Raw genomic sequence first — 14,570 nt, forward strand, 5'->3', positions numbered from 1 at the left:
TTTAATATAAAGATAACTTGCTAACTTCAAATATAATAATGGTAATTTCTGTTTTCTTGTGTGTATCGTTCTGCAGGTTAAAGTTGGGGGGAAAACACCACCAAACCAAGAAACGTAGTTGACTGGACATATTTTCAACATGAATCGTGCTTTTAGCAGGAAGAAAGGTAAGTAATTTTGTTAATGTTCCATGGAAAGCATAAATATCCCATATAAAATCTTTAGAATAAGAATTATACAAAGATGTACTTACGAATCATTACATCTAGTAAATTAAGTAGAAAGGAGCAACCTTCTATGATGTACAGAGTAAATTGTTCTTGATGGATAAAGCACTTTTTAGATTGTAAGGCTTATATTCAATTGCATACTATATTCTTCACTGAGATGTATGCACATATGTTCATATGTATGTTCATAGGTTTTTTAACCTGCGTGCACCAAGGGATGTGCTAGAGGGTTATAGAACTTCTAAAGAGTTAGTAACTTCTGCATTTATTTTATATGTTCCTTATGTTGTTGGAGAAGCTATTTTAGAAAAAAAAAAAATATTTTAATATGCTTGAAATATCTCCTGCTGCAGGATGTTGCTTTAAGCAGCTATTCTGAATTTGTAGCTTTCTGAAATGTACCCTGTCCAAAAGTATATCCAACCACTAAATATTCCAAGTTGCTCTTCTGGTTTGCTTATTTCTGTCTGCTTATAATTAAGCATAATTTTTAGATGAAGCATAGGAGGTGCAGCTGTTTTGGTTTTCTTTCTTTGTTTTAATGACAGGTTTGTTGCTATTTTCCCATTTGTTTATAAGGTAGGAAATATCATTTATTATAGGGCTAATTTCCTTTTGCTTTTCATGTTTTCTTCTAAAGATCCTTAAGTTTGACACACTAAGCCAGAGCCTCTGCTTCAATAATAAAGTAAACTCCACTGGAGTGAGCGTAAACATTATGTTTATGTAAGAATTCCTGCTTTGGTATCAGTATCAAAGCTTGAAAGAAAAGGAGTCTGTCACGCATTATACCAGCATGAAATGATAGTATCACTGCATCCTTCCATGTCTAGTACGTTTATTTGCTACATTGTGATGAACTGAGATAAGTAGTTCAGAATACCAGAAAATGTAGCTAGATCACAGAGAAGATAAACATATTCACAAAGGCTGCAAAAAACAATTAAGGATAATCTGATACCCCAGAAGCAAGACAGATGCACAGGAAATAAATTAAAATCCATAAACCATGCTCTTAAGTACTTACTTATTTTCTTATGTAGATATTTGTAACATCACAATCAAGAATCTGTGTCTACCAGCTGCCTAATAGCACTGCCTGGCCTATTCCAAATCATTTGAGAGACTGTTCCAATATCTGCATTCAAGATCAGAAACAGTGCATTACATGGCCATCTTATTGAACAACAGGTGTATCCTATCCACAGCAGTCCTTTTTAGAGCCCAGACCCCCATTTTCATTTTTCTCACTACTTCATGTTGCAACTGAGCAGAATTCCTAGCAAAATTTTATACTATGTATTTGAAGTCTAGGGCAAGTACTCAGTGTAAATTTATGTTTGAATGCCATGATGAGGGAATGAAACATCAACTTCCAACAACTACAGGTGTGCTGAAGGCTGTATCTTTAAAAATGGCCATTACAGTCATTGACCATCTGAATCCCTGAGATGTAGCACAGAAAGAAAATTTTAACCTGCGTATTTTGTTCATATTTTAGTGGTAGTTATCTCTTATAGGCTGATGGTCACTTTAGTTGAAGACTTAATTGATGTGACAAAGTCTTGAATGTGAATAAAATCAAGCTTTTCATCCTTCACTCTAATAACGATAATGAAAAATATAAGAAAATAGGAAGTTTAAAAAAATCAGCTTTTTTCAGGGAGTACTTACATGAGCAATCAAAAATTTATTTATTTATTTATTTTGCAGTCCACGTTATATTATCTATTCTAATCAGTTAACCTTAAGCTCAGATATAAGGGTAACAAACTTTGTGAAATAACATTGACTGAAAAAAGTTAACTTCTGTTATAAATAAAACAACAAAAAACACCTTGGTACCTGTTCGAAGTAAAACAGCTTTTCTGTTGACCTTAGTTTAAGTTAGTTGGACTACTGACTACATATATTAAGGAGAAAATTCTCTGTTTTAGAAATGTTATCTGACTTAACAACTGTACAAAAGTATATACTCTATTTTCCATTCCTTGATCCAATGAGTGCAGTATACTCTGAGTGTTTATAGATTATCTTTTTTAAGGATCTTTCTTTTTTCTATTAAAAACAAATAATCAAACAACAACAAACTGTTCAAGAGCAATGTTCAATATGTTCATGTGGCTTTGTTAATATGACCAAGCTTGTGAAAATATTTTTGAATCTATCCACAGTGTCAGGAGCTTGCTTTTGGATGTGATCCAGTTTTCATTCATTGTTTCTGATGATCTACTAATTTTTCCTTTAAAATCAGGTGTGGTAGCATAATTGCTTTGAAATGTTGTAGCATGGGAAGTGTTAGAACAGAGTCTGTTAAGTCTTTAAATACTTTTGTATCTTGATGATTTCAGTCTATCTCTTAAGTAGTTTAGGGATTTGAATGTAATTCTTTTGTAAAAGGCCTTTGTAAATGCAGTGTTGTCATGCTTTTTTTTCATTAGTGTGTTGTTATCTAAACTGGATTATCTGTTTGTTCTTAAATTATGTGGTAGTGTGTGAGCATAATGTGTATATGTAAAGAGAAAGTATTAGCTGTACTGTTTTGTTGCTGTAGAGGGTTCTGCGTGCTTGATTTTGGTTCTTTGTTGTCTTTCTTTTGTTAGCTTGTTCTGTTCTTGTTCCCTGGTCTTCCATTCAAAGTCATTAGTATAAGACCTGGTGCTTATAAGAAACGAGAATGAGCTAGTCTTTGTTGGCTTTTGTCCCATCAGAAATGAGAAAGGAAACTACTGTTTCTTCTAGATAGAGACGTTTCTAAGTATGAAATAGCTGTAATCCAAACCTTCTGGGAGTAAGAGAGTGAAACTTTGAATGTCTCAAAATAGTCCTAAAAAGTTGCTAGCTATATCCACTTTGGGCTAAATTTAGCCCTGAATTACAATATGTGAAATGCAGCAAACTTTACTGAGGTTGTGGAGGGCGTAAATTACAGCTGAATTTAGTTCATTCTTCATTTTACCCCAATGGTCCTGCTTCATCCTAGAGTAAATGTCAGCCTTAGTTTACATATGGCACAAAGTTCAATGCCAAAGCTGCTGTTAAAACTGCTGGGAATCTGAAATTTCTGATGTGTGTGTTTTTTCCTTTTTCTTTTTTTTTTCTTCCATATGATAGCAGTTCATAAGGTTGGTAATTGCTGCTGGATTATCAGCTCGTGAGATGTAAATGGCATTCATAATATAAAATTGAATATATTGAGTTAATAGCCTATCATAAATCATAAGTTCCAGTGATAGCGTTTCAGTGCGATGGCTTTTTATGAGCCTCATCTATGAAAATGTAGACAGATGCATTTAATCATCAGGGTTCGATATATGAAAAAAATGTGATCTAAGGTTAAAGGATGCTCTCTTCCAGGAGTGGACTGGCTACAATGTGATCTTTAGTTCTACTGTAGACTTATGCTACATTCCAGAGATGACAGATGCTTTGGTTTATCTTTATCTTTGTTTTCTGTATATACAGACAACAGTTCCTTTTTAGCTCATTAACTGCCTGTGGATTTGTTTGTGTTTTAAGTATTTTTGTGTTATGATACTCTTCTCATTAGGCTACTAAGGTTTCCTTTGAAGTATGTCAACAAGGAGAGTTGCAGGTTTACTGCCTCAATTTGGAAAGGACCAAATCCTCATCCATTGGTGGGAGAAGGAAGTGTTTTTTTTTTCCTGCAGCCTGTGTGTATGCATGTGCTTGTATGCAAGCATTTATTTATTTATTTATGCACTTTCCCTAGGGATCTAAAAAAAATGTTCCTCACCATGAAAATAAAGCAAATAATAGCATCTCTGGGTTGTGAAAGCAAAGGGAACAGGTCTATCTGGCATGAATTATTTAGGAAAGAAATGGTTATAGTATGTTTTTAGAGGATGCACAGCTGCAAATGAGGAATACTCGCTGGGAACTCTCTGTAGGATTCATTTTATGTCTGCACAGATAAACCTAATTTTTCTTCTGAAACTTCATGGAGTTATTCTGTCCCTCTTTGGCCCTGTATAATGTCTTGTTCCTTTTGGTGATAAGAGTTTGGCAGCATCTCCATAAGGCCTAAATCGTAAGATATTCTTAGGTATGAGTGAATTTCTTTTCCCTAGCTGTTAACATGAGAACAGGGGGACAAGATTGTAATTTCCTGGTGCCTATTCTGCCTGCACTATCTTCAGAAGAGTATTGCAGAAATAATAAGTATTGTACCTGCTTAAAGAATATCTAGGCAGCTCGCAGGATAGATCTGTGAATGTTTACAATTATATTTACCATTATAACTATTTTCTTTTTCCTCCTGCAAAACCGAAGGGGCTCCTTTCAGACATACACGCTCCTTAACTATAAATCACTAACTACTGACTCTAAAACAGGAACAGCACTGGAGGAGTCTTAAGCTTTTTGGTTTCCATCCTATTAAAATGTTTGCAGCCTCATTTACAGAATGTTACTTGTTTTGTACAGCAGTTAGAGAAGAGTACCTTTCAAGGTCTACAAGCTAATAAATTCTTGGTGTGGTTATTAGTGTATCATGTAGAGTTGTTGCTCAAGGTACTGTTTAGGTTGTTACCTTAGGGAAGTTACTCTAAATATGCTTCATGAGTTGCACAGGTACCCTGCAATTTAACTGGATGAATGTCTAATTAAAGACAAGATGTATTATTCTGTGTGAGTGTATAAAGTTCAAGACTTAAGTTTTACAGCTCCAGTGTGACAGCTTTGAAAATCTGTCAGTGAAAGGTCAGCCAATGCTTTTCTCAGAGACCAACCAGTTTATAACTCAAACTGCTCAGCTTAGTGCATTTAATCTTCTGCATTTTTTTTTGTTTCATTAAAATGGAATGTCATTCTTCCAGAGAAATAAATTTGGAATCATGATGACTACTACTATTTGTAGGACTTCATCTTATAAAACTGTTGAAAAATTACAAGCAATATCCAAGATATGCCATTTAGGATGATTTTATTTTGTGAAATAACGTCCTTTAGATGCATAAAACAACAGTGCTTTTATAGATGAATGAGAGGAAGCTACAGATTTACATGTTGTAGTTGTTTTGAATGTTTATTGTCACTTTCCTTTCTGCTCTTTCCAGTTTACTGACATTTAAATAAATATAATTTCAAATGAAAACACATTATTACAGTATTTTAATCTTTATGAATAAAAAAATATAATAATTCTAAAATTTCCCACTTGTGTTCCTTTCCCTTCCAAACTGACACAAGTAAAGTTATTGAAGTTAAAAATGGTTTATAAAATTGCCTTTTATTTTTTATCAAGATTATTGATACTTTTCCACATTTGTGTAGTGTTAAAATGAAAGGTTTAACTCAACTCTGACTCTAAAAGCAAAAGTTGGAGTTCTCGTATTGATTTGCGTGTACTTCTTAGTGAAAACTTACGAAAACTGTTGTCACTTGAAATAATTATACTATTCCAGTAATCTCACTTTGAACTCCAATTCAAAGCTCATAGCAAAGACTAAAGTATTTTAGTGTAGCTCATTTGGTGGCAAGACAGAAGAGGTACAGGCTAAAGAACTGTTTTTTTCCTTTATTTTTTTTTTCCTAGTAATTTAGGAAACTGAACTTGCTAAAAGTTCAGGATTTGCTAATCACTGACTAGTTGCACTAATATATTGATCTGTCTTTTCTCTCATGTCAAAAGTGTCCCAGCTACTAGTATCCATGTCTTTAAAATATATAGTATACAGTGTGTAGGTTGTGTAGTGAGTGTTACTATTTGAGGAAATGCAAATCCTAGATTTTTTTTTTTGGAGGGGTATTCTGTAACTGTGACAACCCGGCTTAGCTATGGTATCATTTTGCTATTTTAGTAATGAGCTATTTAAAACCATTCAAAAGGTCCTGAATATTACAGTAGAAGGACATAGGCTAAACATTCTGCAAAACTCATTCTGCTCTAGGAAGATAGGCTTCAGTGTCTTGGCAAAGAATAAATGTCTCCAAAGAAAGCTTTGTTTGCCATAAAGAAAAAGATACAACAAAAGTAATTATTTTAGCATTATGTATGTTGACTGGCATTTGCTTATACATATTTCAGGGAGAATTTGGCTATGATTAAGCAATTGAAATAACTTCAATAAATTACTGTAATTGAATATACAGATGGTACCCAGTCATTTCTCTCCAAGGTGGCTGAGGTGAATACTCTAGCTGAATTACAGGTTAGGGGTAGGTTTCTGTTAGTAATGTTTAAATACTGTGTTGAGGTCAAAACTCTGGTAACAACCATCAAGTCTCATGGCTCAGTGTATCGGTTGTCTGTAGCAGTCAAGAAGAGTGATTTTTACCTTACGTGTTGATGGACTAGCAAAAGGGCAACTTGGGAAAACTTGGCTGTCTGTTGCACTGCAGGATAAAGGAAATGACTCATCAGGGTGACAGTTCTTGTATATCCCATTGTGAAGGTTTTCTTTATTAATATAAACATAGATAACCTAGGAAAAATGAAAGATACATACAAACACACACAAGTAAGCTGCTTCTTCCTTGAATTAGTAATGCATAGATGCAACGCTAATCTTGTAGGATTGTCTCTTCTTCAGCGGACTGCTGGTAGACTGATTCTCCTGTGAGGTCTTTCTTTTATAGCAAAATGTATAAAGCAGGAAGACAGTTCCAAGATTTCTTCTCTTCTGTTAGTCAGGAAAGCATCCACTGATGCCAAGGAGTCAGTAAAGAAGATCAGCTTTAATTTTTACCTTCTATGTATGACTGTATTGTCACTAAAGCATTAAAAAAAAAGTTCATATTCTTTCTCTGTTCATTGTATTAAATGGAATGGCCACTTGCTCTGGTGCTTTGATAAATGCTTTGGAAGCAAAGTTAGACAGAGCCACATGTATGATCCAAAAAAAAAAAAAGTGGGGGCTTTTGGGAGGCTTAACTAAACTTTCACTACTAAGCATTGTTTTGCCATTTAGAAAAGCTAGTTCAAAGTTCAACTATGCCTCTACAAAATCGATTCTATACTATCTGGGCACTAAGTAGCACAAGAAGGAATTTGTCTCAAAGGGAGAACAATTTCTTGGCGCTGTTACTGCCTTCCTTTTTGTTAGATAAATGGTCAGCTGTGCTGTTATCTAACCTAATGTCATCCTCCACTATGTGCAGCACAGTTGATCTTGGTACTTTATGAAGTCCCTGATTCTATTGACTTCAGTGGGTGATTTGTCTGCACGTTTCTCTTCTGTTCTCTAATGCCACCGAGGCCTCTTAAGCGACTTACACTGGTGCATCCTTGTTCCAGATGGTGTGATGAGCAAGTACTCAACATAAAATGCAGATTGTGGAGGAATCTCTCCTTTATAGAAAGAGGCTGATATGAGTTAGGGAAGACTAGAAAAGAGTGAATTGTTATTGCAGTTCTGTGTGTCAAACCACTTGCAAATATCAGTTTTATGTGTTTTTCCCCGTGGTCTTAGCTGGCGGCATATGCTGGTAGAGAGGAAAACCTGAGAGGCTCTCACCCCATTCAAATCCTCTTCAAAACATGATTGGATGCTGTCCTACTGTTACAGGGCATCTCTAAATGTTTGCACTGCACAGCAAGCATGCAGAGTGTGAGGAGGGCTTGCATATAGGTTACAGGATCACTGGCTTTCTTTAAGCAAGACTATGGCTTACTCTGTGCAGTTGAATTGTGAACAGTCAACCTTCTTCCCTTCTTTATGCCAACATAGTGGTACTGTGTTTGTCAAAACCACCACAAACTCAGGGTTTTGCCTCCTAGCATCTCTCATGCTTCATTCCTGTTAAATTCTGTTTATGCTTTCATGGGCTGCAGGTGTCTGAAAGTCATAACTCTCAAAAGAAAAAGAACACAAAACAAAACTGGGCACTTATGTCAACTTCAATGTAAATGTTAAGGCAGCCTAGGTTAATAGCTTCAGACACAGTCTGGAGTAGTTGTAGTTTTCACCAGGTGAAATAATAGTAGTTTTCACTTTCTACTACTGTGTTATGTTAGATGTCAGTTTTTGTTTTATCTAGGCCCTTTCTTTAGGACTTTGTTTTTTTTATCTATTAAATGTCTAGAACTATTGCTTCTATATAAATAATAAAATAATAATATGAGCTATGTTTTTCATTGCATTTCATTGTAGGGTTTCATATTTTGTTTGTTGCTTCACAATGAATAGCTACTAAATCATGATAACCTATTTTATAATAATTGTAGAAGTGAGGGATCATGCTAATAGCAAGCTACAGTTACATCAAATGTTTAAAGGAATACCTTTTTTACAGGTTTTATTTTTTTCCCAATATTCCGGTTGATTGGATACCCAGTTTCTGAAATTTGATATTTCTCATCTGCTATGAAATCAAATTAAGGATAAGCAGTATTTCAAACAGCTGAAAGATAGAGGCATAAGACCAAAATAGGGGCCAGTTGAACTAGATAATCCTGGAGGTCTTTTCCAACCTTAATGATTCTATGAGTCCATAGAAATCAAAGCTTACAATTCAGAGGGAAATGCTGGTAACAAACATTTCTGTAACATCTGCATGACTTTTTCTATATCTTTGCTATCAATGTGAATTTTGTCTCACATTGACTCCATTCAGTGTGAAGAGTTCTTTCAAATATGCAAGTAGCCCATAACTATTGCATGCTTCTAGGAAATAGGCTTCCAACATCTGTGGAAAACTTACTGCCTGTGTCACACTGTGCGGATCTGCGTGTGGGTGTTGGAAATGCTGCTTGCCAGCTCGCTGTTTTAATCAGTGGCATGAGATTCATAAAATCCAGACATCTTTTTTGGTACATGGCAAAGTTACTGGTTTCCTCTTCCTTTTGACCTGAGAAAACCCAGTCATTTTTCCTTGTCTTCCCCTAATTAAGGATGCCAGCAGCAATGGAAACACTTTCCTAGCAGTGTTATTCCAGTTCCTAGCAGTGTTGTTCCAGTTCCTAGAGCTGTTGTATCGTTAGTTTGATGTCGATACATATGTGGCTGACTTCACAGAAATATTTCAGGTAAAGCTTTTTGCCCAGAAATAATATTGGAAACATTACCAGCATTTCCGGCTTGGTTCCTGTACTAAATAATGTTATTTTTCAGCTTTGAACTTGTCCTTCATGGGATGGGAAGAAAGTATGTGACATTTTTCAAAGAGTACTTAGTTTTCCTGGTACCCAGGTAGTCAATGTAGGCTTCAGAAACTTCAGCCCTATTGCCTGCTTGTGCTAGTGCTAGGCACTGAAATGAGTGGGGGATTGGTTTTGTTGCTGTTATTTTTAAGAAATTCAATGTTTTATTTTGGAGCATTTTTTACAGGGTTTTCCTTTACAAATTTATAAATATGCTAGTATCTTGCTGAAGCGAGTAAAGAGCTGATGTGTAAGGAATGGGTAAATAAAACATTCATATTAGCGGTGTGAACACATTTCAGAGCTTAGATTTGCACTGTGCAGGTCATCACTCTGCTGTGGTGAGTGTTATGGTGTACAGTGTGGTCCCATCTTACATGACAGATTTTCTTTGACCTGGGACTTCCAGTCAAGGCTGGGCCGTAGCCTGCTCGCCAGCCCCTCAGCAGTGCCCTGACTTGAAATGTACTTCTCACAGTTAACTTTTGGACCGTCAGGATTTATTCTAGTGTTCCAAATTCACACCAATTTTGTTCCTTTTCTACTTGTGGATAACATTAGCCGTTGACGCTGTACTCAAAATGGAGATTGGGCTTCAGATCTTAAAATATTCTGGGAAGTCAGTCAGGTTCAGGTTGCTGAATTTCAATCACAAGGCACACGTGAAATGGGGGGAATTGGGATTGCAGCCACTGCAGTGCATAACCATACTCATGCCTGCCTCCAAGTGGACAAATCCTGCTTTCTTAATTAAGAAGTGCTAATGTCATTCTTCAATAATGCAGCTGAACCCATTCTCAGCTAGAAGGAAATTGCTTTAAAGAAAAGATTTCCTCCAGCTTTGCAGTTTTGATCCTGTTCCTGTGGTGATTATGGTGAATATCTTGTTTAACAGGCTTTTTGCTTCTCTATGTTCACAAATATTTAGTTTGTTTAATGTCAATAAATGTCACAGCTTTTGCTCTTGAGCAGTTTGAAGTGGGCTGGATTTTATTGTTCTTATGCATAGCTATAAAAAAAGTAATTGCTGTAACTGCAAGTCCCATTAAAGGCAAGGGGAATTGTCTGTGAATATGCAAGGGGAGAGCTTTGCTTTACGCTATTATTCTGTTACTTAATTGAATAAAGTTCCAGATTTGTGACTTTAATTCATGGTAATTAAAAGAGAAGTGGTATCAAGTTAGAAAACACTACTAAATATTGAATGTGGGGAATATAAATTACTAAATGGCATAGACTCCTGCAGTTGGTAATACAATTTAGTAGTTTGGAAATTCTCACTTTTTTTTTTTTCTTAAATGATTTCAAATACAATAATAAAACTTTTAAAAAATTCTAAACTTCTAATAAGAGTATTTTTTCAAATGTTTATAATTCCAACCTAAATTATGTAGAACATACTAAATGTCTATAAAAGAGAAGGAAGAAAAGTAGATTGCACAAGTTATAAACTTGTGATGTAACCATATGAAGCATGCTGTGGGAGAATTAAGGCAAAAGTACAGTCTTCTGATGTAAAAATCAGTAAAAGAAAATAGGCAAACTTGTTTAGAATAAGTCATTAAAAAAATGAATAACATCTAAACTTCGGAATCAGTTACCACGAGCTGACCTATTTCTGTTTTCCTACATAGAGATTAGGGCTTCTTTTTTTTCATATCATACTTTGCTAATCTATCAAAAAAGCCCCACACAAACATCATTACAAGTGCAGCATATGGTCAGTGCTTTAAACAGCAATAGGATGCAGAAAATATTGATGTTGAGAGACAGAAGCAGCAAGCATCCTTAGAACAATAAATGTATTGGAGGGGGATGAATTGGAGTAGTTGTGGTAAATCAGGTCAGATGAAACAAGAAATTTAGCAAATGGAAGTAACAACGTTCTTTCCTGTAAATATTTAGGTAGTTCTGAAATATAATGTGTTTCCATCTAGCCCCAGTAACTACTTCAGACAGATAATTATCTGAGGAAAATTAGGATTGTTGATGCTTTCCACAAAGATGTTATAATAGTTCAACTAACAAGTGAATAATCTATTCAGTGCTTCTTTTATTTTGCTTTTCTGTAGACAAAACATGGATGCACACTCCTGAAGCCTTATCAAAGCATTATATTCCCTATAATGCAAAGGTAAGAAAATACGAAGTTATTTTCTCCTCTTACCTTTAGAACGCGGTGCATTCTATCTTGCTTTTCATTTGAAAACTGCAGGGACATGAAGTAGCCAAATGAAACAGCGAGGAAAGACTTAGTGTGTAAATGTCTGTTTTGCAGATGAAAATGTTCTATTTCTTAAATAAGGGCCAGATGATTCTCCTTCTGTCTGAATTACTTGATTCTGTAGAAAGCAAACAGGTGTTTTTCTTCTGCTCGATTTTCTATTCCTTTTTAATAGTTGCCAAATGGATGGAAATTTGGACTGCAAAGGAATTTAACATCAGGTTGCATGTGTACAGTGCTATAAAAATTAAAATGAATAACACTCCTTTTGAACAGTAGTAAAGACAAAGAGTAATGATCCTATCTGCTGGATACGTTGATATGTCAAATACTGAGAAATATGGTAGAATAATAACTGGATTTTTGAATAGTAAAATCAGAAGTCTTACTCCGGTGTAATCTTCTCTCAGTTAGGATGAAGTGTTTTAATTAGCCTAATGACATCCGTTCACAGGAAAAGAATCTTTCCAAAATAAAAACTTAGAAAATGGCAACTTATTACTTGCCGTTGTAGTGGGAGGATATTTCAATGAGATTCCACCATGGTATGTTCTGGATAATGTTCCCTGTGTTTTATCCCATAATTGTTTTGTTTTGTTTTGCTTTTTAAACATAAAGTTGAAAATCATTTCACAGACCAAGACTCAGTTTAATCTGCTGGTACTTCATGCAGGTGGATTTGCAATTTTTTTTTTGCTTAACGCTACCATACAGTGAGCAAGTGTTTGTAGTGGAAATTTGAGTCACCTTCTGCTTGTTGCCAGGTGAACATGTTTTTATTCTGTTTGCTCTCAAACTGAATTTTCAACCAAAGGATGTATTACCATTTAACTGGATAGCCTTACCAGACACCTTGGCTTTTATATTAGAATTTTTGAGAGGGAGGAATACTTGCTGGGGTTACTGTACCATCTGTTGTAAGAGCAAGTTGAAGCTATGAATTCTATTAACGCATTGAACAAGACCTGTTTGTTTGTGATCTTTATTTAAAGAGAAAAAAGAAGCCTCCTTCGTCTTTCTTGTCTCATTGTCTTTCTTAAAAGCATATCTCATAAATAGGTGTCACTACAGGTATGCAGAAACATTTTTTAAAATAAAGATGACAGTGATGGGGTGGTGCTAACTGCAGAAACAACACTGTCAATAACTGCTGGGACAGAAGAGAAGAGGTGGGAAGTTCCTGTCCAAAAGAAGTCTGCTTTATTTGGGTTAATATATGCTCAAGTTCTTCTGCTTCTGTTCATTGTGAATTCAGGTCTCATAGTGTATGTATGTTTTTTTTTTTTTTATTTTAAAAAAAAAGGTCCCATTTTATCTGTTAGCTTTAAATAAAGTTTTCACTTCAATTCTCAAGTATCGTTTTTGTCCAGTTCTTCAGCCTTTTTCTGTTTAAAAGGAGACCTTGTATATATTAGCACATCATTTGAGTTTTGTGACATCTTGGCTTTTAACTAATATACCCAGCTGATTTCAAATCTTGTAACTGGGTCATGAACTAATGACTAAAATCTCAGGAAGCATCTGTGAAGCAAGTATTGAAGAAGACTCGTGGATTACTTTTTTTTTTTTTTTTTTCTCAAATCTTCATAGCCATCATTTCACTTCTCATTCTATAACATTATATCCATGAAGCTTTTGTATTTGTTGGGAGGAAATGACAACACTTTTCCATTTGATTTCTTTCAGAAGGTAATTATGTGAGTGAAGAATAATAGAGAATAAAAAAGATGACATGTTCAGAAAATTAAATCTAGTTGATGGAAAGTGTTCTTTTCACAGGTGTTCTTTTTTCCAAGGCAAGTGAGCTTTGTTCTGCTACATAGTTTCTTGAACGTAAATTACTCTGGATGAAAAATCGTGTTTTTTGCTGTCTTAGATTAAAAGAAAAAAAAAAAAAAAGCGTTTCTATGACACTGATCTTCTGAGATGATCAGAAAAAGAAGAATTAAAAAAAAAAAAAGAAAAAGAAAAATGAAAAATGGGTTTTTGTTTCTTTACTCTTTTTGTGTAGACATCTATTAGGAATTAGCAAAAGCATGTTGAAAAAATGCAGCTCATGAGTCTCCCGTTGTCTTATAAAGAACATTCCTGCTCGAGGAGGTAATAGGATGCTAAAAGCCACCTGCGATGTACAGAATTGCCCTCTTTTGCACAAACTGGGGAGAACTCTTTAATAAAAAATCAGTAATGTCTGGTATCAGTTAGGACATGCATCCTCTAGATGATTTATGGCAATAATCCTCTTTGCAACGAAACACAGGCAAGATTGTTTCTTCTGCAAGTACAATCTAGGAGTCCACAAGAAGTATCCTTAAATAAAAAAAGTGGATGTTCTGTTTTTCAGCATGGTTTGTGTATGGCATAAGTTGGGGGAGGGAGGTGGAGTTTAGTTTGTGGACGGTAAAAGTGGTTTATTTCGGTATGGTCTGGAGGTAAAATCTAGGCCTACTGAGGTGAGAATTTTGCAATCAGATCCTTTGTGAACCCCTGTTTTTCTGGAATATGTCACTCCAGCTAAAAGCATATTAATCACATAACATCCTCTCCACCCCCCAAAAAAAAAAATCATAATCTGGGTAGTGATAGTCGCATTATAACGTGATATACAAGGGATACAAGACTCATTTAGGTGTAACAGCATAGAAATTTTCACCTAACAAAAGCTATTTATATTACCAGGATATAAAATGTGAAGGCAAACTAAAATTTCTCATTTAATTCATCTTCCCCTGTAATGTTCCATAACTAAGAACAGATGTTTGTATTATTTTCCATACTGTAGGGAAAAAAGGCTCTCTTTTGCCCTCAAGTTAATTTTCTTGATTTTAGGCCAGTGTTTTCTCTGCAACAAAAGTGTGATCAAAGTGTGACTTTATGGAATCTGACTGCAACCTTAAAAATGGACTGACTGTTGTCATCATGTAATTGATACTGCCCTGAGGGATGAGTTTCTGCTAAGTTGCTGCCCAAAACAACAATAAGTTTACTATGTCTCTCTGTATTAAATTATATT

At 35.1% G+C, this 14,570-nt stretch overlaps 1 protein-coding gene across 5 annotated transcripts in view; it reads left to right on the plus strand.

Moving 5' to 3' along the window:
* GULP1 (GULP PTB domain containing engulfment adaptor 1) overlaps positions 1–14,570 on the plus strand; it is a 148,951-nt gene that overhangs the window by 73,954 nt on the left and 60,427 nt on the right. For all 5 annotated transcript variants that reach the window (XM_038181946.2, XM_072041297.1, XM_038181942.2 and 2 more), the window contains 2 exons: positions 77–167; positions 11,406–11,467. In XM_038181946.2, coding sequence (XP_038037874.1) covers positions 140–167; positions 11,406–11,467 — 90 coding nt within the window. In that variant the 5' untranslated portion in view covers positions 77–139. The remainder of the gene's footprint in view (positions 1–76; positions 168–11,405; positions 11,468–14,570) is intronic.

This window comes from Anas platyrhynchos, chromosome 7 (assembly GCF_047663525.1).
Source record: "Anas platyrhynchos isolate ZD024472 breed Pekin duck chromosome 7, IASCAAS_PekinDuck_T2T, whole genome shotgun sequence".
Taxonomy (NCBI): Eukaryota; Metazoa; Chordata; class Aves; order Anseriformes; family Anatidae; genus Anas; species Anas platyrhynchos.